General features: G+C 39.7%; 3 protein-coding genes across 3 annotated transcripts; 1 reads left to right on the forward strand and 2 right to left on the reverse strand.

Moving 5' to 3' along the window:
* The first annotated feature begins 824 nt into the window (after positions 1-824).
* Positions 825-7,244, forward strand: ucmaa (upper zone of growth plate and cartilage matrix associated a). Its single transcript, XM_058624310.1, has 5 exons — positions 825-1,038; positions 2,426-2,485; positions 2,630-2,722; positions 5,358-5,456; positions 6,761-7,244. Exons 1-5 carry the CDS (start codon positions 981-983, stop codon positions 6,847-6,849), a joined length of 399 nt encoding a protein of 132 aa, XP_058480293.1. The 5' UTR covers positions 825-980; the 3' UTR covers positions 6,850-7,244.
* Positions 7,245-7,858: 614 nt separating this feature from the next.
* On the reverse strand, positions 7,859-16,762 carry mcm10 (minichromosome maintenance 10 replication initiation factor). Its single transcript, XM_058625178.1, has 18 exons — positions 16,543-16,762; positions 15,952-16,022; positions 15,603-15,878; positions 15,279-15,509; positions 14,497-14,640; positions 14,203-14,377; positions 13,939-14,104; positions 12,900-13,067; positions 12,341-12,457; positions 12,036-12,232; positions 11,233-11,327; positions 10,324-10,437; positions 9,678-10,172; positions 8,821-8,951; positions 8,620-8,733; positions 8,305-8,450; positions 8,171-8,213; positions 7,859-8,068 (listed from the first exon to the last, which is right to left on the reverse strand). The coding sequence occupies exons 2-18, from the start codon at positions 15,956-15,958 to the stop codon at positions 7,985-7,987; spliced, it is 2,703 nt and encodes a 900-aa protein (XP_058481161.1). The 5' UTR covers positions 15,959-16,022; positions 16,543-16,762; the 3' UTR covers positions 7,859-7,984.
* A 281-nt stretch (positions 16,763-17,043) lies between these two features.
* Positions 17,044-23,852, reverse strand: optn (optineurin). Its single transcript, XM_058626338.1, has 13 exons — positions 23,695-23,852; positions 22,795-22,919; positions 21,813-22,009; positions 21,599-21,742; positions 21,203-21,387; positions 20,992-21,070; positions 19,793-19,908; positions 19,531-19,680; positions 19,131-19,215; positions 18,346-18,504; positions 18,062-18,204; positions 17,879-17,961; positions 17,044-17,774 (listed from the first exon to the last, which is right to left on the reverse strand). Exons 2-13 carry the CDS (start codon positions 22,913-22,915, stop codon positions 17,662-17,664), a joined length of 1,575 nt encoding a protein of 524 aa, XP_058482321.1. The 5' UTR covers positions 22,916-22,919; positions 23,695-23,852; the 3' UTR covers positions 17,044-17,661.
* Between the last annotated feature and the right edge of the window lie 1,270 nt (positions 23,853-25,122).

Here is a 25,122-nt window from a genome sequence, read left to right on the forward strand (position 1 = left end):
AATAAAACTCCTGCACAACGTGGCGTTACATGCTGGTATGTGCCGTGAAGTGTAAACCCTCTGAACCCTGACGTCATTTTTATCCTGGAATGATAGTGACAAGATAACAACAAGATGTTCCTTGTGTTGCCAACACATACACACCACTTACATTATAGAGTTTATAATGTAAGTGGTGTTTATACTTTCACAATTGATTTGTGTATCTTGGTAGAGATCAATGAGGATGGTGATGCTAAGTGATACAGTATGGACACCCCCGCCTTTACAGTAATAATGATAATAAGAATTATTTTTAGCATTTTTATATCAATGCATCTACTGTACAATTTTTTTTTGTGCATTGGCAGGAAACAAATAGCAAATCACACTGAAATCTGATTCTAACCCAGAGGTCATGAGCTTCAAGGAGGGGGCCAGTCAAGTGGAAAAAAAAAAGTCTGTGTGCATGAAAACAATTGTTCAGTAGTGGTGGGTGATGTTATCTGAAAATGATATCAAGCAAAACTAACATTTGTAACAATATTTGACATAATTACAAAGTGAATTTTGCAGGCTACATGAATGTGATTGAAGGGCCATACTGTATGTGGCCTGCGGGGCCACAAGTTTGACACTTCTGCTCTAACCTCTTTATCGCTCAATGCTTTGTGGAGATGAATATTGAAATAAATGACATATACTATACAAATGATCGCACCTTACCAACATCCTTATCAGACTTGATATGACATTGCTTCTCCCGTCTTTTTTCTTTGATAAAACATCCACAATTTCCTTTCCTTCTTCTTCTCTTAACTCTTGGGCAGTCGAAATTCCAGCAGATTTCCCTTCCCCTCCCTGAGCCTTTCTCCCTCTCTTCCTCCTCCCACTCCCTTCCTCCTCTCCCCTCTTCATCTCCCTCTCTCCCCTCAGTCGAGTTAAGTGTGTCGTTCAGTTCAGTCCAGTTCTCACCTGAGGTTTTTTTTTTTTTCCCCAAGATGTTGTGGGCTCGAGTCTTCGTCCTCTCTGTGCTCACCACCCTCCTCATCCTCACCTGTGAGTATCATATGTGGCCGTTTTTAGAGGACACATCCTTGGGGGAGATAAACAGAAATGGTTGGAGGGAGTACATCACTGATTTGTGCAAATCTGATAACACTTTTTGACTTTACATCAGCACACTGCGCTTGTTTAATCTTAATTGTTTCATCTTTTTTTGTGTAAATCAACTTGTTGAAATTATTTAACTTTTGCAGATTGTTGCTTTACATCTACTGTTATTTCATCAAAGTTAGAAGTGTTATAAAAACAACATTTCTGAGTTAAATCTACAGAGATGTAGATATGTTTTCCACATTGTTCACTTTTTCTCTTGGTTTATTAACATTCAGAGCTCAGCAGCAAACTACCTGAGATGGAGTCATCAGTTTGTTATTGTCTCTCCGGCTGCTGCTGACATTCAGGAACCTTTTATCCAAATAGTAATAACAGCTGAGCTGAGTGTGGAGCTGCAGAGCGTCACTGCTAAAATCGAATAAAGTGATCCAGTGAATTCACTGCTGATGCAGTATTGCGAGTTTGGTGTGGAGAAAAACACAGAGAGTTACCTAAAATATGATAGACGATTAGAGGATCAGCTGTGGCTGTTTTAATCCTTACAGTAAAGGAACAATTATGGCCAAGATAACTTTCTATTTACTGGTGAAAACCCAAGTTCCACTGTAATACAGATGTATATAATAGGCTAATAAACAATAGAATATTTAAATTGTTTTTTTCTGCAGTTCTTTTTTCAAGGTTGCATTTCTCACTGTAGGGAGGAAGATTCATCTTTTAAAGGATGCTTTACAAGAAGTCAGATATACATACATACATACTTATGCTCAGGCTTATGCTCGAGAACCATTGAGGGGGAACCTTCATTTATGATGATACAGGCATAGACAAACGAAAGGCATTAAAATAAATACTCTGGATCACAGCAAATTGTCATATCTGAATGACCAGAATGTAAAATATTACATTAAAACCTTTAAAAAAGGGTTTATAGGTTTATGGTTTAAGATCACATTTCTAAAAAGTCCAAAGCAAGGAAGTTTCCTCAATTTAAGAGTATGTATTATTCCATGAGTCAATTGCACTCATAGAGAAGGCAGTCTTTTCCCAAATTTAAAATGTACTCGTGTAAAAACCGTTAGGTGAGCAAGTCTGTTACATACAATATTATTATGTATTATATTACATTTTCCAGACCTCTACTTATGATTTAAACATATGCATTAAATGTCAGAAATGTAATTTTATGCACAAATATGTTCTTGTCACAATATGCACTGTGATCTGGGATGGAATGGTTTATTGTTTACGTTGTATAACGTATAAAAATATAAGGACAAACATGAGCTTTGGTGTAAATAACACTTTTTCACTCTTTTGCCTATAGTTTCCAATGTGGTGGAAAACACAGAAGTGCCAGACAGCTCACAACCAGCTGATGATAAAGGTGCCACCCGTTTTATATATATATATATATATATATATATATATATATATATATGTATATATACACATATATATGTATATATGTACACACTATAACACTTTGTCCTTTATGTATGACCTTGAACATCTGACCTCTGACATTTAGGCACATCACAGCGGGTGTTCATGCCTGTGTCGGACGCCTCCAACTTTTTTAAACGTCGTAATCGGCGCTCATCCCGATACTATGAGATCCAAGGTATGTTTCAATAAGAGCAATGCTTAGCTATTTATACCTTTAACCAACCAATGTTCTTTATACTATATCTCAAATTAAAAAGTCATTTAACCCCAAAGCCCCTTTATTTCAGCTGGTACTCGGTATATTTTGTAGTGTCATCAGTTGATTTTGGTCCATACGTTGACACTGTCTCGCAAAACACTTTGAATTATACAGTTTGAGTGGTAAATATCCTGCCCTCTACAGGTTAAAATATTGCATATTGCTTTTTTGGCATTATTTTCTCTCTTTCCCCCAAATTGACTACTATGCTCTGCTCTGCTCTATATTCTACCCTACTTTTTTTCACGCTATACTCTACTACTACTCTACAATACTCTAATCTATTACTAATCTACTAGTCAAGGATCAAACCCATAGCCTGCCAATTGGGAGACAGCCACTCTGCCACTGATCCACAGCAGCCCCTTACTCTAGTCTACTCTACTACTATATTAAAGGTCTTGACTAGGGACACGATGGCATAGAAAGTCAGGGATCAAACCCCCAATCCCCTTACGCTACTATCTCCTATGCTCAACAATATTCTACAGTGATTTACTTCACTCTATGATACTCTTCTCATATTAAAATGCTCCTTAAGTTTTCATGAATTGGACTTGCAAGGGACATAATGGACCTTTTGTCCTGCAATGTGGGTCTGTTTTTTGTTTTTTTGTCTTTTTGTATTGTGATGAGTGGTTGAACTGACCCACAGTGTGTCTCTTGTCTCTGGAGCTCTGCTCAGGGGAAAACATGTGCTTTTCTGATGAGTTTCCCCTGTAAAAAAATATCAAGGATGGGAAACCAGTGTTGTCTGGAGTATTGGCATGTGCTGATAATTTCCATGCTTCCTCACCCTTAGATAACTTACACAAATCTCTTTTGAGTGATTGTTATTAGTTTGTCAGATTGTCCTGAAACATCTGAAATGTGTGTTTGAATATTTGGCTTGAGTTTGAGAGTGTGTGACACTGATGCTGACAATGGAAAATGAGCTTATAATACGGAGAAACTCAGTGCTGCTCCATAGTGCCCTGTGACTCCTTCTGCAGCATCCAGCTTGCGTGTGTGTGTGCGTGTGTGTGTGTGTGTGTGCTGCTCCTCTATAGAACAACACCTGTCTGACCTTCCACTATTCTGTCTCTCTCTTTCTCTTGAACCAAACCAAAACCTCAAACTTTACGAGTTGGAGAATTTACTCACACAAACACACAAACAAAGTTCACAAGGTCAAACAAACCATATTTGAGGCTGGAACCACATCAACCACTCTGGCACTGTGGGGTAAAATCAACCACACATAACACCAAATGTAATTAAATATGGCTGTTACCTCCTAACTACCAAACATCTCACTCATTTGGATGGTGGTTTCCTATGCAGATGACAGACAGGACCCATTCCCTCCCTAAGAGGAAAAAGTGACAAGAGGATCAATGCCACATGAATTTAGCTTTACTCACTTTTAGAATCTTAATGGTACCTTTTAGTGCAGAGGTCTCAAACTTGCGGCCTGTGGGCCACATGTTCTTTTTATTTTGCATATAATAATAGGTTTTTTTTTGTAATATACAGTATATATATACACACACACATTTATTTTTGAAATAGCATGACAAATGTTATTGCAATATCATGATGGAATATTGATGTAATTTTAAGCATATATCATGAACAGTGTCTGTCTGGTCCCCTCCTGACCAGACCAGACTCTCAGTGGCCCCCAGGTCATTTGAGTTTGAGACCCCTGCTTTTGTCAAATACTTTAGTTTAAATCTATGTTATGTAGTTCAGGCTCAGACTTGTGTCAGTAAATCTAGGAGAAACTTTTCAACATGTTATCAGATCAAAGGGCTAACACTCTCTGCTCATGAGGTTAGACTATACTGACTATACTCTTAAGATACTGTTACCAGGGAGAGCGAGTGTCTACTATGTCCCATGCTGGTTCACAGAAACCTCAGCAAACCTGGCAAAGTCCATGTTGATCATGTGTCAATATCTCATGCACACGTACCTCAAAAAACCTGACCTTTCCCTTTAATATCTCTCGCGTCGTTATCTAACAAAATGTTTTGTTCCATAATGCAACCGTTGCGAAACAAACATGATTACATCATTATTCAAATGCAAACAGAGTTAGTCGATCAGACAAACTGTATGCAATATTGCATTTCACAAACTGATCCATGAGTGAGATACACAAAGGCCAATATTTGCATGTATGGTTCAGAAATGAAGGCATAATAAAGAGCTAGTGTGGAGGTGAGCAACATATTGGCCTGTTTTGGGGTAAAATACGCGCAAGTCTGTTCTGTACATTAATACTTGTGTTGCAATATCTACACTTACGAGATGTAGTTGAAGTTAAATGACAGACAGTGTACGCTAGTAATGTCTAGAGCAGAAAAGTTCAGACAGTGTTGACAAAGCAGGAGGGAGGTTTGGGTGTTTACACAACTATATTACATTACACTACAGTACAAACACCCAGTAATTACTGTGCAAATATGAGGCGCTTATCGTTTTGATAGGGGTTTTCCAGTGAACATTATAGGTCCAGTAATGGCTAAAAGACAGTATAAAAGATAAAAATCTCTAATCTTTGCAGCTGAGCAGAGGGTAAAGATCGCAGCGAATGAGCGGTGGAGAGAGCACAACGAGGAGCAGAGGAGTCGGCGTGAGAACTATGCTGAGGAGGCCCGTGATGGTAAGACCTGGATGCAGCTGCTTTCACTTCCAATAAGAACGAAAGAGAGGACATGGAATATAACATGGAATAAACAAGCTGTAAAAAAACTGCTAAGTCAGTCGTTGGTTCCCCTATTCCAGAGTAGGGTGAAAATACCAACAATTGGTATATCTAAAAATCACTCCGCTCCAACAAAGATAGCGACTTATCATATATGAGGACTAAACTTAGCTGATCCTTGTGGATAGCCCGAGTCTTTACTTAGATGTCAACTGTCATTGGAAGGCTCAGGAACGTTTCGGGTGCTGAACGAGCCTCTCGGGAGCCACGAGCCTGTGGCCACAGCAGAGGGCCTGAGACGGCGCACCAATTCAAAGTGTTCATTTGTGGTTGACCCCATGCTGACACTCTGGCCTGCTGCTGTCCGCTCCATATGATGCAGTTGCACTGATCGTATCTAAACTAAGAACGGCAAACCATAAAGACGTGACTGGGGTTTATGTATGTGAGAGAAGCAGTGTTTGGGGTCAATGGATTAGTGTAGAAAAACAAAAAGATGTGCACCAATTCACAGAACACACGTTATGTAGAAAACTGGCTTGTTGTATAAAATAACTTTCTCTTTAGGCCACTATTTTATTTGTTATACTCTATTCACACCTTGCCCGCACAAAATAAATGTCAAAACATGTTGCACTGACAAGTAATGTTGGTTTTGCTGCCACACTATCAGCAGTTTGTGGGTTAACACTGAATTTGTTGACTTAATAAATCAGTGTTATGGCTAATATGTTGGTATGTTGCGATTTACTGACACTAAAATGTGCACTTAGCTCAATGCTAACAATTTAAAGGACTACAATTCAGGATTTTGATTTGATTTGTGTTTCTGGCTTTGCAGAGAATTCGCTTAAATTCGCAGTAAAACAGTGACACATTTAGCAAACAATACAATACAGCTGGCAATAGCAGCATTAGCATTTTCTTTTTGAGGATGCGTTTTTGGCAGCTCATGATTATTAGGACATATTTTCAATCATATTCCCTCCTCTATCATTTCCAAAACAACTTGTGAAACAATTACCAATGTGGACATACTTGGTTCCTGGCAACTTTGTTGTCCAAAGCAGTTCCTGTTTGGTCTCGAACAGGAGCGCTAGGTTGCATTGCTAATGCTAATAATGACACAGGTACTTTACAACCATGGTGGCCAAGAGGATAAACATAGTGATATCAGGGGACCAATATGAACGTGGATGGCGTCAGTTTTAACACCATGACACCACAACATCATTTTTCTAACTTAACTTTCTAATCCACAGAGATAAACGAGAGAACGAGGGAGACGAATGAGCAGGTGCGAGAGTATCACTACGACGGCCGCTATCCTCGCTACTACTGGTCCCACTGAGCTTTTACTTCACTTTTCTTTGACATGTTGAGAGCAAGTGCTGCAGTTACTGACATTTAATTAGTAATAAGTTTACTTTGGCTTTATTTTCAAGATAAAGTGAGCAGTATGTCTCCATGTCTAACTGTAAAGTGTATTAAAAGTGCACTTTTTCTTTTGTATCCAAGCCAAATGTTATCATATTAAACATTGGGTTTATGTTTTGCATGTTTATTTTTACAGTTTTACATACAGGTATACTGCTTTGTCCTTTAAATAGCAGGGAGCATTGACAATAACAGATCAACCTCTTATATGAAGACCTTGCTGTAGGGGGGGGATTGTGGTTTTGTTTTCATTAAGTCAGAAATGTATTCTCTTTCAGTCAAAATGACAAATAAATATGACTTTCCTGATTCCGAGAGCAGTGATATGTTTTACACAAGCTTGCACCGTCTGGTATTTGGAGTATTTAAAGGGTGGAGGGAGGCGGTGTGGAATAAAAGAAGATGAGGTGAGCTGCAGAAGTCATCAGGCTGAAATGATTCCCACATTCCAGAGTGGAAATATTAGACACAAACCTGGCAACCAAGAGACAGGAGAGTGGGGGAATAAAGAGCAGCGGTGGAATAATGAGCACAGAATAAACCTTCAAAATTATCTGGTACTGTAGAACTAAAAAAAAAAACATTTTTTCCTCAAGATTATAATTCCACCACAGACAGTTTCTTTTTTAAAGGCTGTGTGGATTTGGCTCAGCATGTGCGACCAGGACTTTGGTATTCACTGCACCAACACAGTAACACAGCAAAAACAAAACCAGCGCCTGTTACATTTTTTTGATAATGATAAACAGTCAGACAACCATTAACAGATTGACCAGATTTAAAAATAAAAATATAAAATCTGACTTGATGCTACTGTTTAAAACTGTTTATGAATTTAATCTAATTCCATTTCATATTTAGACCATCCATACTTCCACACAGCCTGTGTGCTCGGTAAAAAAAACAAAACATTTTACATGAGATGTTGCAAATTATTACTTTAATAAGCTTATTTCCAATGTAATCACCATAATCCATCATTTTAAAAACCTAATTCATACACGTGTAAGACACCTAAAACATTTAAAGTTAAGTACATGCCGTTTCAGTCACTTCATGCTGCTGAGGAACTTGCCGTGCTCCTCTCCTCGAGGCTGAAGAAGCTCTCCACCGATCTTTGGTCCTGTTTTCTCCTGCAATGAAACACAGCGGAACAATATTACATCTGGTTTCTTTCACCACAGTAAAATATGATTTGCCTTTTAAAGTGAGAGGAAACCGGAGAAATGGTTTACCTTAAGCATCCCGTCACGCTCCCATTTAAACAGACCGCAGTTACTGGAAAGACCCAACGTTTGTTATTAATAAATCATCCTAAAACTATTAAAAGGAGAGAGAAAGCAATCAGAGGAGAGACTGCAGGACTCACCTGCAGTTTGTGTTTGGCAGTCTGTCCAGAGCAATGGCTCTCTGTCCACACGGACACTTGAAGAAGCGCTTCAGTGCATCGTGCCACCGCAGATTATGATTCTCCTCCACACAACGATCGGCCGGCTTAAAGTAGGTGTAACTACACTGGAAACAAGGAATTATGGGAATAAAACAGTTTATTTTCCCAAAGTCTTAAGAGAAAGTCATCTTTCGATCAGCTCCACCAATCCTGATTTATACACTAGCTTACAGATGGATGGATATGTGATCTCTTTATTGGTATCACATAAAATACACGTGTTAATGTCAGTACCTTTGTACACGTGACCGCACGACACTTCATCTCTCTGACTCCTCTCATCTTCTCCTCCATCTGCTCTTTCTTCACCAGAGGATCAAAGTAGCGCTCCTGAAGCTGGTACTCCGCCTGAGAAAAAGATGTGTGATGAAATCAGATGTACTTTCGATGAACTGGGCGATAAGTGCCAAACATTAATAGATGTGTTGATCATACCGCCTGCAGTACAACCCCATGACGAGATTTAGCATTGAGGATCTTCTGGAACTCCTCTGACTCCATGTAGCGGAGCTCATCTCGCTTCTTCTTCTGGGCTGGCTCCTCGTCCTCATTTTGTGACGATTCACCTGCACAGAAAGGGAGTGGGTCAGAAAATATTACATTCCTTTTCATTTGGTCCAGAAATGTTAAGTGAAATATCTTTAAAAGGTCCAGAAAAAGTGACATCGAATGGTGAGACAACAGAATGCAACAAGTGGACTAACTTCTGAACTCACTCCTCCTTTTCCAAGGCTGCTTAAAACTTAAAAAAATGGCAGCACAAGATGGCGGCCTCAAAAAGCAAGGCCCAACCAAAAGTACATATAAAACGCTTATTCTAAGGCTACAAAACGAATTTAATTTTCAAATTAAAGTGATTATACACTGATAAAAAACAAACTTATGGGTAAAATGTTCTATTTATGCATATAAAACCCCTTTAAATGTTACACACTGAACATCAAACATCAGTTGGAGAAGAAATGTATGGAAGAGGATTAAAAAATTCACTAAAAATTAGTGAATTTTTTGGAAACAAAATTTAAAACAGAATTGTGACTTTAATCTCAGAAGTCAGGCTGTTTTCCCAAAGTTGTTTTACATTTGGCCCTAAACCTCTTCCGTAGAAATGTCTCAGAATAAAAATAATTTTAAAAAAGCTCATGAAACAAAAACCAAAATGAATTTGTTAAAAAAAAAAAAAGTTATTGTGCCAGACTCCACATGGATAAAGGTGATTTTTGAAAGACAACTAAATGAACAATATCGGACTACTCTTAACATTTCACATGTATGTGTGTGCCTGTGTGTACCAGTGGGTGAGGTGAGATTTTTCTCCACCCGGGTGCTGATTTCCTCGTCGTTACTCCTCTTCCTCTTCACAGCGTTGGGGTCGTCTTTTTCAAGCTTCTTGTTTTTACCTCGCAGTTTCTTCAGAGCAGCTAGTTTAGCTGTTGATAAGCTGAGAGCCCCGGGAGCAGGAGCAGAAGGTGGGCTTCTCTCAAAAAACAGAATGTCTTCACCTTCAGAGAAACCTCGGGCCAGTGTGGGCATGTGCGGCGCTGCAGGGCTTTGTGTGGATTTGGGGACCTGAGAAGCTGCTTTTGGGGACATAAGACCCTCTCCTCCCATCGAAGACAACGACCCGGCAAGTTTGGGCCCTCCCGAGTTCTGCACAACCCTTTTCTGGATCTCATCGGCTCTTCTTCGACGGTTGTTCAGAAACTCCCGCTGTTTCTGTTTCTGGTGCTTCAGCAGGTCTGAGGCTGTGATGGACTGAACTGGAGATCCAGTCACATCTTTAGAGACTGAGGATGAAAACATAAATACATCAGGCATTAACCCAGGCACTGGCTCCACTTTCCATGACTGACCTCAATTCAAGTCACTTATACAAGCTTTCTATTTTAACCTCATGTGGTTTTCCGAGGCAAAAACTTGAAGGCCATCACCGTGTACCTGATTGGTTGCCCTTCACTAAGTGCTTCTTCAGCTGCAGAGCTCCAGGCGTTGGCGCCGACATCAGGCTTTTGAATTCGTTTGAACATCCTGAAACCTCACCAGACTGCAAGGCTTAAAATAAAGATAGAAATAAAATTAGCACAGTATTTTTAGAATGATATTTGAGCTATTTGAAAACATATTTAGACATATCAAGGCAGCCAGGCAAAATCAAGGAAGTAAACTGTTGGAGCACTGTCTTTGCAAATAGCAATGTTTTGACAAATGATAAAAGTAAATAAACCCGTAAATGTACAGACAACTAATGGCGGACGACTTTAACAGTGAAGCAAAACTGGAAATGTGATTATTCTCAGGCAAGATCCGATTTTCAATGTTTTCAACAGGTACGAAATTGTTTCACAGTTGAATACACATTTATTCGAGGACTAAAAGAACATAAAACTAGCAGAGTGACAAATGTTGTTTGAATTATTGAATGATTTCCTGCTTTTTCCTATTTTCAAATCAAACCAAAGCCTTTATGAATCATAACCAAATAACATGGTGAGATACCAAGTGATTCCCATCACTAACATCCTTGAGTATTTAAAGGGACCGTATCAAAGATGTTTATTACGTTTGTATGAGTCAGAAACGAAATGCAACTTTTGGCACAACAGATTTGTCTGTATAAGTGTATCATAGTTACTGCTGCTGACCATGACAGTAAATGTCATATATGCAGAACAAACTAGCACATAACGACACCAGCATGTGTCCATTGTTCTTCAATAAAAACAAATACTAGTAAAAAAAAAGTGTTGAAAAGAAAAAGCCTTCAGAAATCCAACTATCTGACCTGTGACTGTGTATATGTTGTATGCAGCACATATGTGTGTCCATCTGTGTGTGTGCGGTTCTTACCAAGTCTCTTGGCCTGATCCAGGATCTGAGCCGAGCCTTTCACAAACAGCTTGTCCAGAGTTCCCTGAGTGGACTTCTTTGGCTTGGACACCGTTCTGTAACACACAGAGCAGAAGCTGAAAATGACCGGCGACTGACACTCTGCCCAGACCCACACTGTGTTCCTGGCTCCGTAAGCTGCACTTACTCTGCACAAATTGACTCCAACACACAGTGTAAAAGTGCAAATAGAAATTCAGCCAGAATCCAAGTTTGCTTAACTCTTTACTACAGAGTTATTTTTAACTGGACTGAATTAGCACTTTGGTTTGGACACAGGGGTGTTGTAATCCAGGGCAAGTGGCCACTAGAGGGCGATATGGTGCTGCCCCGCCACTGCCACATTATGAGACACCTTCTGCCAATAAGACTTAAAATAACTTATTTTTTTAAAAGATGTAATATATGTTGTTTATTAGTGAGCCTGGAAATATTAAATAATTGTCACGTTAAAATGTATAGTTCATACTAATAATTTTCTTGATGGAAATTGGTGCAGGCGAGTGAGTGATTTACAAAGTGACACAAACTTCAGTTTCCATTTGGAAAAGACCATAAACAACAAGATAAAAGGGAAATTTTGGTACGACAGCATACATTTAAGCCCATTTAAATTTTATTTAGGCAGACACTGTTGACTCTGCTGTCCCTATTGGCAGCCATGTTTTCGACTGTTTTGCTTGATATCTTTGGTTGTTCTTACTGAGACAATTCTCATTAAAAGAGACAATACATTTGAGGCAGGCATTGACACCACGACTCACAGTGATGCAGCGCAGGCGGCTGAGGAAACGCCGCCGTAGTGGAAGCCGTCCTGACACAGCCGCTCTTTCAGGCTGCCGTTCTTCCCCTTCATCTTGTTGGGAGCTTTTCCAGAGTACGACGACTGCAGCTCAGCTCTCTTTGAGCTCATCTTCTGATACTGAGCCTTGACGTGATACTGACAGTACTGACAGTCGTACTGTAAATAAAACAAACCACACAGACAACAGTAGAAAGTGATCCCAGGTGAGATGAGAAGGTATGAGGGTTTTACAAGTGTAACGTGCATGTCACAGGACAAACGTACCATGTTGACGATCTGAGAACAGGGGTCTCCGTTCTTCTTCATGGCTTTGCAGGTGCTGAAGTCCTGAGATTCACCCATGAGCAGCACCTTCTGTGGATGATCCACCGTCAAGCTGACCTGTACATGCACAAACCATAATTAAACCAATAATTTAACTAAACCTTGGCATTAGTCATTAATACTTTCTTGATAGAGGAGATAGAACTTAAGGATAGAATATCCCTCTTCAAAAAGAGGTACAAACGTGTTTATTTTAACCAGATTAAGGGAGAAAAAAGGAATTTGATAGGCTGTCTAACAGATTATTTAATCACATCCTTTATCATTTTATATTATTTATTTTTATATCTGACTTCATCTTGGTGTAAGCGGAATACACCTTTAAATATATGTAGCAATTTGTAAATGAGGTGTAATAGGAAGTCAACCGATGGGTTATTAGTTATCTCTCTTTTTGATATAGTATGATGTTCACATGCTTGAAATAAAGCATTCAATCATTCAAACTGTTCTCAAGTCACATACTATGTACAGTAGATACTACAAGCTGCATACTCACCCCGTCATAACCGTCTTTCTGCTTCATAAGGTTCGGGTTGAGGATTCCAATAACGGTGCCCACCTCAGTCTTCCAGTGCTCTTTGTGGACGTCGTTAAAAAGCAACAGAGACACAACCACTTCAAGGTTATGGAGGTCGTTCAGCTTCCAGATGCTGAAGGTTTTGCCCTGCACATGAGATAAAATCCAAGTTGGATGAGTTTTACTGTTTGATTTAAAAAAAAAAAAAAAAAAGAAAATTGAGATTTTCCACTAATAAAGATTGGAAGTTGCCTTTAGGTGTTTGACACATGTAACTGCACGGAATACAAACATGGAATAAAAATAAATATTTGAAATTAGTAAAGAGACCTGGGGGCCAATGAGCATCTAGTCTGGTCAAGAGGGGGCTGGACTAAAGAAAAAAGACCAGCCCCCATAGCGGGTGGGCAACATGATCTTAAAATGATAATACAATATTCAATCATAATATCACAATAAAGATATTCATGATGACCCTTTACAGAATTTAGTAGTAAGTAGAGCTGAAACGATTAATCGATGAATCGATTACTAAATTAATCGACATCTATTTTGATAATCGATTCATCGATTTGAAGCTTTTTTCATGATTAAAACAAGATTTCTGATTGTTTAAGCTTCTTAAAAATGAATATTTTCTTCATTTCTTTGCTCTGGATAACAAATTGATCATTAAAAGTCATTCATTTTGGTTAGTGGACAAAACAAGACATTTAAGAACATCATCATTTCCAGGTTTGACGAACACCGATCAACATTTTTTATGGTTTTCTGATATTTTATGGACCAAACGATTCATCAATTAATCGAGAAAATAATTGACAGATTAATCGATTATGAAAATAATCGTTAGTTGCAGCTGTAGTAGTAAGTAAAAGTTCTTGTTTTGACACACGGCCTGTCCAGGACGTACTCCGCATTTCGCTCGAACGTGAACAGGCTCGAGCTACAAGATGAAAAAAAAAAACACGTTGAACTTAGTGAAGATAGAGATATGAACATATGAACATGGACCTACACTGGTGCTGCTTTGTGGTGTGGCCTTACTGAGCACCACCGCAAACGTCACCCAGTCACTGTCCTCCAGATTCTCCCGAGTCAAACGCTCCGGCACCTGCGACAGCCGGATCAAACGGCGGCTCGACATTTTTTGGTCCATCTCGGTGGAAGAAACACGAGGTTTTCTGATGTAAAATAAAATTGAAATTGAAATTATTGAGAGGGAACTGCATGCATTTGTGTGTAGACCTATGTTTTTTTGATGAGGTTTCTGTATCCTGACCTGAGTCGCAGTCCTGAGTATCTCTCAACACCCACGTCTTTAGGAAGAGCAGGGAGAGAAGATGGCTTGGACGGTGCAGCTGGTGCAGGTTTGGTGAGTGAGGCTGGAGGTGAAACTTTCTCTACTGGCTGGAATGTGCCGCCAAGCTTTATCTCCACTAGTGGGCCTCTGTCTTCTGAGGGGAAAACAACAAAGAAAATACACTTAATTATCTGTCTGTATATACATTCTTGAAGTTACAACAACTGAAGAATTTAAGGGATTCAGTTTTTAAAATGAAAGTGTATGCTTCACCTGGTGATGTGCTGGGTTTGGCTTGATGAGCTACCCTTGGTTTGCGTTTGAAGGAGTCGGCATTGTTCAGCTGCTCAAAGAAGTCAGCGGACTCCTGCACTTTTGTGTTTCCTGATCTGGCAGGAGTGGATGAAGATGCTGGCGCTGAAAACAAAAGCACAATCAACTTCTGCTTCCCTGTGTCGTTATTTATTTACATTATATAAAAAGTCACAAACTTTAATATTTTTGTTGACGTTTGCTTATTAATATTTCGCTGGTGGTTTAACTACAAAAATTACATAAATTAACAGGTTATATTAAACTGTGTATATATAATGTTCATTTGTGAATTTTCTACTGCTGTATCCTACACATTAAGGTTGCGAGGGAGTCCATCACACACAGTGACAAACATCTATTCACTCTCACACCTACAGTCATTTGAGCGTGTCCAAATAACCTAATGTGTTTCACGCATATGAAATTGTGAACGTATCACTTGCTAATCTTTATATTACCTGCTACCATGTTACATTTATGTTACCAATTAAAGTTATTGTTTGAGTCTGATCAAATGGCAATCTCAATATCTGTCAGAAAGTTTGCAATGAGATGTTTTTCCCTGATAGTTCAGCCCTTGTCAGCTGGCCTCATTTTCTGAGCACATAACATTGCTGAACCTAGACCGGAACACAGGCCTGTACTAAGCCAAATATTAGAGTATGTGACTTTTTTGGCTAGGCAGTGTACTTTGTGAGTAACATCAAATAGCAACATTTGCCAGTAAACAAACTCTTTACATGTTTGTATCTTGGTCTTCGGTGAGGGCGCCCCTGGTTTGACCATAGTCACTTTGGAGGTCAGCTTTCTTTGAGGTGTTGCTTTGGGGCTCATGTGTCTGGCAACAGCTGAGCTCCCTGCAGTCCTGACTGGAGTGGATGACGGGGTGGATGATGGAGTGGGAACCTTCTGACTTGCCTCCAGCTGCTGCTGCAGTCTCTGCATCTGCTGCTGCATCTTCCTCAGCTCCTCTGAAGAAGGTGGACAAAACACTTTAATCAACTAACATACATTGTTTGCATGAACTAAAAGGAGAATTAAGGACAGACTGCAGTAACACAGACCTTGTAAATCATCATTAGACCTGGCCTCCACTTTTTCTTTAGTTTCTGTCTGCTCTTCTTCCATGTCTCCAACATCTCCAAAAAGATCTGACCCTGCGTCCTCAGTCCCTGCATCTCGCACTTCCTCCTTGACCCCATCTTCGTACTCCTCCTCCTCATTCTCATCATCAAACAGGCCGTCTAAGTCATCTGCTGGCTCCTGACCGCCCTGATCTTCTCCGCCAACATCCTCGCTTTCAGTCAGCAGAGCCGTCAAAATGTCAAGATCATCCTCACCTGAGCAGATTGTAAATGTCATGACCCTTGATCAATTGAAATAAATATATATTTACAATCTTCTCATACTTACTGTCCATTTTAAGGATATTAACAATGGGGCTGATGTCAGGTGATCAGGTGATGCACAGCCAAGACAGACAGCTGCAGTGAAGAAAAGACAGAGTCAGCTGCCTGCAATTATATGACAAATTATTTAAACTGTATGTCAAACAAATGTCAGGTAAATATTCGGATTCTGACAGCCCAATAAAGGAGAAGTACAGTACTTTTTTTACGTAAACGTATACGTTTTCTTTGTGTCAGATAATTAAAGATTAATTTTTGCTACTAAGTGAAACATGTGTTAAAGAAATTTGCTTTGCAATAATATGCCTTACTACTGGATTTCTGCCTAGCATAATGTGTTTATCTGTACAGCCATTATACAAGTGACTATCTTATCAGCAGTGTAGTAAAGACCTGTGCAGATATAAACAAACACACAAAAACACAATAGTGACTCCATTACGCCAGTAAAAAATACAGGTTCCTCCCTCTCGCATGCCTGATAATATGGCCTTATTAACAATGAACATATTGTTGAGGTTAAAATGTACAAATTAGAGGTTAAGCGTCCTACGTTACGTTATTTGGTGAGATGTAATGAAAACAGCTAACTTACCTTCGACTCTCTACCGGAACAGCTTCGTGTCCGTTTCCAGCTCAAATGCAACGTTGACGGACTTTATGATCACTCCCAAACTGTTACTGTGGTTCGTATTTTCTGGTTTGTATATTACACGTAGTTATATACAAGTCATAAAGTTGCGTTTAATAAAAATGTCTCATTTAGTCCGTGTCCTTCCATTTACAGACAGTCAGAGCGAGGGAGAAAATCTAAACTGGCGCTAAACGAAGGACCCCGCTGTGTTGTCATTTTCTGTTAGCTGCCCGACGATTTGCCTAACTAAAACATCTTTATATACACACACGAAATCAATTGAAATCAAATATTTTTTTTCTTGTCTACTGCTGACATTTATAGCTGGGAACGTCTCCAGTGTGGGATCAATAAAATCTAATCTAAAATAATCAAATAAAACAACATTATGTTTTTTTCATTCTTTTTACTTTTCTTTTTTTTTTAGAATATGTTTACCTCACATGAATAAAAGTTAACAGGTGTTTGCGAATCATTTTATTTGTATTCACAGAATTGCACATACAGAGCACATTAATCAGGAGGGTGTTGGTGAGCCCTGTATATACAGTGTATCATACAATCATAGAAAGGCATTTGCAAGAATAAAATAAGTCTTCTTCTAAATCTTCAAAGTAAAATTACTACATGGTGCACCTTCATCAAAATCTAGTGAAAAGCTAAAATATAATTTCAGTTGTTTTCAAATTTCTTTGTAATTTGATTAGGAAAATGCCATAAGCAGCTAACTTTGTAAATAAATACTATATGTAAAGCCTTAATTTTGATTAACTGTGACAGGGAGACAGCAGCAAATCGGACATCTCCTTAGTTGCTCTTCCTTAAATTGTTCCATCTTTTGCCTCTGTTCAAGTCATCATAACGACAAACAGAGCATGACATTTTTCAGCAGTTTTCACATACACAGCAAACTGTGGATGATTTTATCATGGGGAAAAAAACAAGGTGTCTTGTAGTGGGGTATCTGAGGAGTACTGTCACATCGGACAGAGAAGAGGTATTGGTTCAAGTGGAGGAAGACTCAGACAGAGGGTGCTGAAGTGGCTGCTGTTGTCGTAGACACTCGAAAACAATCGAGATCTAGTTAATGCAGTCCATGATGTGAATCTGCAAAGAGTCCAGGTCTGGCAGGATCTCGTTGCACTTGGGACAGGCATGTTCAGGAATGTTGCCCTGATGCTGCCAGTCAGTACCTGAGAGTCAGAGACACTGATTAAAAACCTGAATGTGAAGAACAGCCTGGGATTAGCCTGTCTACTTGTAGGGTCAGGCTGAGAGTAAAAAAAGAAAACTGTACCTCTTCCAACCAGAGATGCACCAGCTCCATGTGGATTTCCTCCAAGTGATACATGTCTCATCTTCATCTCGTTCAATGACTGCCTGTGGTCAGAGACAAGGAAAGTGTCTCCATAGTTAGGATACTGTGTAAATGCAGTTTTCCTAGTCCTATACACTTTGACTCCCTTATTTGATTCCATACCTGCCCAGTGACTCCATTTCATCCTGCATCTGGGAATTTTGCTTCTTGACATACTCCAGCTGAGCAGCCAGGCGTTCCCTCTCTTCATGGAGTTTCTCCCTTGCTGCCCGTTCGGCATAGAAGTCTGAAGAGTACACCTCTGCCTGCAACACAGATGACAACAAAAATGAACGCCACTCTGGAGCGCAACTGTGGGAAAAAAGGGAGACGTCTGAACTTGGTAAACGCTGGGTTAAATCCTAGTACTAGGGTTAAATTTTAACCAAGTGTAAGCAGGCATTTACCTGAGCCTGGAACACAGATATGGTTTCCAGCTCCTTCTCTTTCTGAAAGATCTCCTGCTTCATGTCATCAATCTTGTTCTGTTTTGCAGCTAGGGCTTCTTCAGCGGCAGTCAGCCGGGCCTGCAGGTCGTCCACCACCCCCTTATTCACCAGCTGGGACTGCAGGACCAGAGTGCAAAAGTCAATAATGTCTGAATTTTATTTGTAATTGTTTCTACTATAGGCCACAACAGGGGCAGAATTATGGGTCTTGAACACATGGAAATATAATTTAAAAGCATGTTTTGTGTATGTCAATGTGAACATCCTTATTTGGTTAGTAAACTTCCACTTCAAAAAGCAAAATGCATGCTCTAGCTGGTAGAAACAGGGCAGCACAAGATGGCAGCCTCTGTTAAGCAAGGCCTTTGCCTTCAGTACATTACATACAAGATTTACTCTCAGGCTACAAAAAACAAATGATTATCTTAAAGTGATTATATACTTATACCTATAGGAATACCCAGTTAGAAAGGCATGGATTTAAGTATATTGAGGTTGTAGACTGCAACACAGAGTATTTATATATAGTATAACACATTCAAGCAAAATATAATCTCTTAGCTATAAACATGGAGTTAAATTGATGCCTTTTTAACAGAAAGTGACCATGTATTAACTTAAATCCTTCAAGGTTTTCAGGGCTAAGCTCCAGATCTACTCTACACCTAGAAATGCTCCTCCTCCATACACTTATACCTCTATAGATGGTTTTTACAATCAAAAAACATCTGACATAAATGTACCTCTCTCTTCTTCCTCTCCTCTTTGATCTCATTGTAGTCTTCAAACAGCTTGGTGTAAGCATCCTTCAGCTGGGCAAGGTTGTTTCTGTGAGTGAGGGAGGGAGGGAGGGAGGGAGGGAGGGAGGGAGGAAGGAAGGAAGGAAGGAAGGAAGGAAGGAAGGAAGGAAGGAAGTTACTGGTAATCAGATAGGTTTATCATTGTAGAGAATGACTTTCTAATAGTGGCCTTCTAATAAAACTCAAGGTCATGTAGTACACTTTGAACTAAATGGGCTGAAAGCCGTTGTGACATATACAGTGAGTCTCCACAGTTCTGAAAAAGAATAGGAGTTTCGACATTGAAACTATTGTTGCTCAGCCTATTGATATCTGTATGTGAGCTATATTTGTGTTCACTGACCTCTCCTCTCCTGCCTTCTTCTGCTCCAGCTGGCTCTGGGCCTGCATGCTGTCCAGCTGCAGCTTCAGCCGGTCATTCTCTGACTGAACAGCCTGTTTCTCCACCAGCTGAGCCCTCAGAGTTGTCACGTCCTGCTCAACGTCCCGGCATCTGCACAGAGCAAAAAGGTAGAAAAATAAAAAAATTTAAATTTAAGAAAAACAGGACACATTTCAATGTTTAGTTTTTGTTTCATCTGCATTGGGTGGGTGGGGGCACTAACTTGTCCTGCAGGTTCTTCTTCATGCCTTCTGCTTCATCCAGTTTGGTCTGCGCCTGCTGCAGCTCTTTGAACAGTGTCATCATCTGAGACTTGAGATTCTCCACCTCTGACGCTGCCTGAGCATTTTCATAAAGGCATAGAAACATGACATGGATGGGTGTTAACATTTGATTTGAAATCTGTTTGATATTTTTTTGTACAATAAAATACACAAATGTCCACTGGACTTATTTGAAGCCTAAATACAAAATCTCACTAAACTATTCATATGAAAATATGCCTAAACTACATTTATTACAGAACCTTTACAACCATTAATAATACAATATGTGTTTCTAGACAACAACAACATATAATACATTAAAAGTGTGAATCTGAAAAGCAGCTACAAGATGATTTTTACAGCACTTGAGCAGCAACAGTGTGTCCATCGAAAAAATCAGATATAGGTTCATTTTCATGTTAGTGTGATCGTCTGTACAGCGAGGCAACGTACTAGCTCACCTTAAAAACTTGAGAACAGATATTGCATTCTTGCAGGAAACGCACTTAAGAAATCCTAAAGCCAGACAGAACACAAACACTCTCGACTTTCTGCCGTTTGGGATTTCAAACCAATTTAAATATCTGGGAATAAACATTACTGAACATTTTCGGATTTATTTAAACACAATTTCATGAAACTGTATGACCAAACAACACGTAACTTTGATAAATGGGCAAATCTTCCAATCTCCCTTGCGGGTCGAATTAATATTGTGAGAATTACTATCTTACCAAAGTACTTTAAGCCTTCTTTGCCAAACTAGACTCAGCCATATCTCAATTTATCTGGAATAAAAAACCTCCAAGAATTAAGAAAGTGTTTGTTCAAAGACCTAAATCACTTGGGGGTATGGGGTTGCCTTGCTTTCGGCTCTATTACTGGTCTTGTAACATACGATCCATGTCATTTTAGGGGTTTATGAATGTATGTATATGACTGTGTTGATATATATGTGTCTATGTGTATAAATACATATATATGTATGTGTTTTGTTTCTGTTTTACACCGTTAAAAAAGAAAAAGCACAATATAAAAAGGTGTGATACTGTGTTGGAAAACTTAAATAAACAAATTTGAAAAAAAAAAAAAAAGTTATGTATTAAGGATTTATTAAAAATTATGTGTAAAATTAAAAACTGGGTACAAAAATTACCTTGTCCTCCTTGGGGTCTGGCTGGGTTGTTTGTATTGATTCATCTTTGTTGCTCTTCCTCTTCTCCAGCTCTCTAATTCTGACAGAGGGACAGATTTCAAGACACATAAATTACTTACAAGAAATTAAAAGTGAATGAAGAGGGATCACTGGGCAACATACAGAAATATAGGTATGGTGAACTGTTCTGTTAAGCATTAAGTGGTCTAACCTAGAAGCAAAATCCTGCAGCTCTGCCTGCAGCTGATCACCGCGCTGAGTCTCGTTCCTCAGCGACTGAATCAGCTGGCTCACTGTCACGTCCTTGTTGTCCAGCCGGGACGCCGTCATGCTCAGGTCCAGATGACTGCTGCGCTCTGTGCTGCACAGTTCTTTCGCACCATCGCTGCCATCATCCTGGGAAGAAAAGTTGGATAGTTAGATGCAAATCTATGGTTTACATCCCAGCTGAACTATTCTGAAGTTCAAAAAGGCAAAAAACTGTGTGGGAAAAACAAAAGAACAACTGCCTCAAGACGCTGCCCCCATCATAAAACCCTGGGAAAAACATTGATGACAAATGAGTAACTTTCTAATTTGCTTCACGGAAAATGTCTTTGAAACTCACCGACACCTTGATGATCTCGATGAACGAGTCAGACGACTCGTCCGCCTTGAGCCGCAACTCAGAGTTCATAGCCACAAGATCGTTCTTTTCTGCCTGCAGCCGAGCGACCTGAGCACGCAGGGCCTCCAGCTCTGATGATGTTCCCTGAAGATGACGTCACATGTCAGCAATGCGAACTGTTATCATGAAAAATATCTCTTAAAGAAATACATACTAGAGCTTCTCCTGCACCTCCAGACTCCTCAAGCCTCCTGCTCAGGTCCTTGTTGTGGCGGGTCAACACCTCTATGCGTACACGAGCTTCCTCCAGCCTTCTCTCCAGGAAGTCCCGCTCTTCCCGCTGCTTCTCTCGCCACACAGACAGGCCCTCAAACCGCTCCTTCATTGTCAGGTTGGTCTGATGCAGGGCCTCTGGGTGAGAGACATGTCAAGAAATTCAATGAGTTCAATGTGTACAAGCCGAGTCATTTGAAGCGAGGTGCCCGCGGGCTCATTTCACCTCACTTGCATGTATCCATATGATCACTGAGTAATATGTCCTTGATATTGTTTATAAAAACTGTGATAATCATAAGGAGTAAGCACTGGAATTAATGTGTATGCAATTGAATGCATAATATTCATCATTTAAATAGTAAATTGCATAAAATATTAATATGGTAGCCCTCCATATTATTCTCTACTCTTCAGGTAGCTCTCGGTCCCAAAAAGGTTGGTGACCCCTGTCTTAGACAAAGTCCTTAATGGTTGATGGCTGCAACCACACATCTCACACAAGACTCCTTTCAGACCTGGTATTAACATCCACCTTCAGTAATCAGATTGCATGTGTTAAGTATGCTTGCTCACACCCACCATTAAAACTACTCATGCTGCTGTAACATGAAAAATGCTTAATCGATTGCAAAAAGAAATCATATGGCAATACAAATTAATTAATTAATGGGAGTTGATTTGTGTACAATAAAACTGGAACTGCTAGAGATCAGAGCAGGTTAGCTGAGGAGCTGGTCTCTAATCTAATGTGTCATTTTTCCTCAGACCACATCTCATTGTGGTTTGTGTGATCAGATCCAAGGATGCATTGGTAGCATTAATACTACTTTTGCGATTGCCCGTGATCAGATCTCTCAGGATGGCTGTTAATACCAGGTCTGAACAGTTGGGTCTAAATGATGACACACAACCGCACTCACCTTTCAGGTCGCGGTTCTCCTGGATAAGGATGTTCATCTGTTGCAGGGTTTCCTCCAGTGTGCCAGACTGACTTGGGGAACAAGATATGTCACCATTCATAACAGGGCCTTCAGATGCCATGATGCTAAGAGGAGAAAAACACAAGAAGACACAGAGAACCTTTACTGAGGGGGTAGTTTAAATATATGGTAAATATCAGAGTAATTAATGACATATCAGTGATATCGGAGAAGAGTGAACAAGAGCAGAAATGGGAATGATTCATCAAAGACATATTTCCACAGACACAGACCATTTATGCCAGAAATGGTCCTAAAGAGGTATTACCCCGTGTACACACGGTGTACACACGTCTGAGTAAAGACTGACTTTCAGCCACCTCCATTAGTTCATCAATATACTTTTTGTAGAATCGAAGAAATGTCTAGAAAAACATCTCCTACCTAAGTTACTAACCAACAAGAAAATGTCGACATTCCAGGTGACTCGGCAGCCTCTAAACAGGATGATCTCATCTCCAAGTCACATGCTATTCTATTTTATTATAGGACAGAGCGAGGTTTCGTGCTTCAGTAATGACACCATGACTCACTACAAAACAGCAGTTCCAGCACACAGTAGCGGAAACAGAAAATAACGAACTTACGAATATTGTTGAATACCAAATAGGTAAACGCCACCTCGTCGTGTAATGTCAACTTATAACGTATAACGTATAAGACACATTTCTTACGGTATAACTATAGTTTCACTTTCCTCGGGTGGGCCTATTCAGCGTGAGGCTCCTGGTAAACACTGAAAAGTTACCAGTAACTTCGACCACACAGGTGAAGCTAACTCAAAGCTAACTCAAACTGCGTCACATGAAGCGTTTAACGGGTTTGTAGGTTTAAACTCACCTGCTGTCACTCCGGAGCTCAACACTGTCGGTGCGTCTAATAACAAAGACACATGGAAACGCTCAAGACAGAAACCTAAGTGTGTCCAACAACCTTGTACTGACGTTTCTGATTTGTGGTAACGTCAAGTACCGTGCAGGTACACGTTACTTCCGGTATTGGTTTTTCAAAAGAATACACATGAAAGCGCACGCTGACAATATGAGGGGCCGGGGTGTCTAGAAGCAGCAAAATGATCTAAGAAACATCTTCTTAGATTAGATATTAATACAAAATGTAAAAAAAAGGCTACGTCACAGCCTTAAAATAAGCCTTTCTAATGTAGGCTACTTAAGGCAAGGGCCTTTTCTTTACACGATCTTACACGTAAAATTAACAAATACAAAGCAAAAAAATAATAATTCGTAATATTAAAGTATTATACAATTAAGACCAGATGGTATTAAAATTATTAATGTCAGTGATGACCTAATGTGTGTGATTGTCAAAGGACCTCAGAGCCTTTACTTTAAAGGCGCAATTTCGATTTTTCCGGTTTGCACTGTGGTGATTATATCTAGTATGACACAGCTCTGACGTGTGCATGTCACCGTGGTTCCCGTTTCCTTGAAGTGACGTCACAGAAAAGTGACAGAGTTGTGTACGGAGCGCGGCAGCCTGTGCGCAGAGCCACAGTGCGGACCGGTTCCTCCACATGTCTTGTATATCAGCTAAAACCTAGAAGCGAAGGGCGGAGCCAGCTGACAGCTGTTATCAGGAATTTCCTTCAGTCACCTTGCACTTTGACAGGGGAAAGGAAAATGGGAGATTCCCTAAACACGCCCCGTAGTGATGTTGTGGAAAAATAATACAGAAAAAATGTACCTGTCAAATAACGTTCGAATACCAATGCTAGTGCTCTAGTAAACATGTATATCATCAGTTTTATCATCGTCATTTGTATTTATTACTTTCGCTTTCTCGTTCACTCACACACACACAAATACAAATACAATATGCGGTGTACACTGCGTGTCTCTCTTCCTTCACTAGATGGCAGTGTGAATCAAAACAAACATAAATAGAGGACCAAAACCATAATGGACCTTAATCACAAGTGTTTGTGGGGGGAGAAATCATTCTGAAATATAAATAATAAATATAAACAAGCAAATGCAGTCTTCTGGACATAAGCATTTCGGCTGGTGACAACCCAGTAGTAGTTTGTGGTGTGATTCTGTAATTGAAAAGAAATCTTGCTATTTATGTCTCCAACGTGTCTCCTTTAACTTTCCTTATTCCTTGTTTGAAAGTCTGTACGTCTCTTTGTGCCAGCCTCCGGGTGAAAGGGCTCAGATACCATGTGCTGAATACCATTCTTTTTCATGAATGCCTCAGACTCTTGTCTTGTAAAGCAAGTGCCATTGTCGAATACTACAGTTAAGTTTT

The sequence above is a fragment of the Solea solea genome, chromosome 3, assembly GCF_958295425.1.
Source record: "Solea solea chromosome 3, fSolSol10.1, whole genome shotgun sequence".
Taxonomy (NCBI): domain Eukaryota; kingdom Metazoa; phylum Chordata; class Actinopteri; order Pleuronectiformes; family Soleidae; genus Solea; species Solea solea.

Coding starts and splice junctions, on each gene's coding strand:
- optn (XM_058626338.1), bottom strand. CDS start 22,915: ATGGCATCTGAAGGCCCTGTTATGAATGGTGACATATCTTGTTCCCCA. Junction 19,681..19,792: donor AAGAAGAACCTGCAGGACAA/GTTAGTGCCCCC, acceptor TGCTCTGTGCAG/ATGCCGGGACGTTGAGCAGG. Junction 18,505..19,130: donor AGGAGAGGAAGAAGAGAGAG/GTACATTTATGT, acceptor CTGGTCCTGCAG/TCCCAGCTGGTGAATAAGGG.
- ucmaa (XM_058624310.1), top strand. CDS start 981: ATGTTGTGGGCTCGAGTCTTCGTCCTCTCTGTGCTCACCACCCTCCTC. Junction 1,039..2,425: donor CACCCTCCTCATCCTCACCT/GTGAGTATCATA, acceptor TTTTGCCTATAG/TTTCCAATGTGGTGGAAAAC. Junction 2,723..5,357: donor CCGATACTATGAGATCCAAG/GTATGTTTCAAT, acceptor TAATCTTTGCAG/CTGAGCAGAGGGTAAAGATC.
- mcm10 (XM_058625178.1), bottom strand. Junction 13,068..13,938: donor CACCACAAAGCAGCACCAGT/GTAGGTCCATGT, acceptor TCTCATGTGCAG/GGCAAAACCTTCAGCATCTG. Junction 12,458..12,899: donor AGAAAGACGGTTATGACGGG/GTGAGTATGCAG, acceptor GTGCATGTACAG/GTCAGCTTGACGGTGGATCA.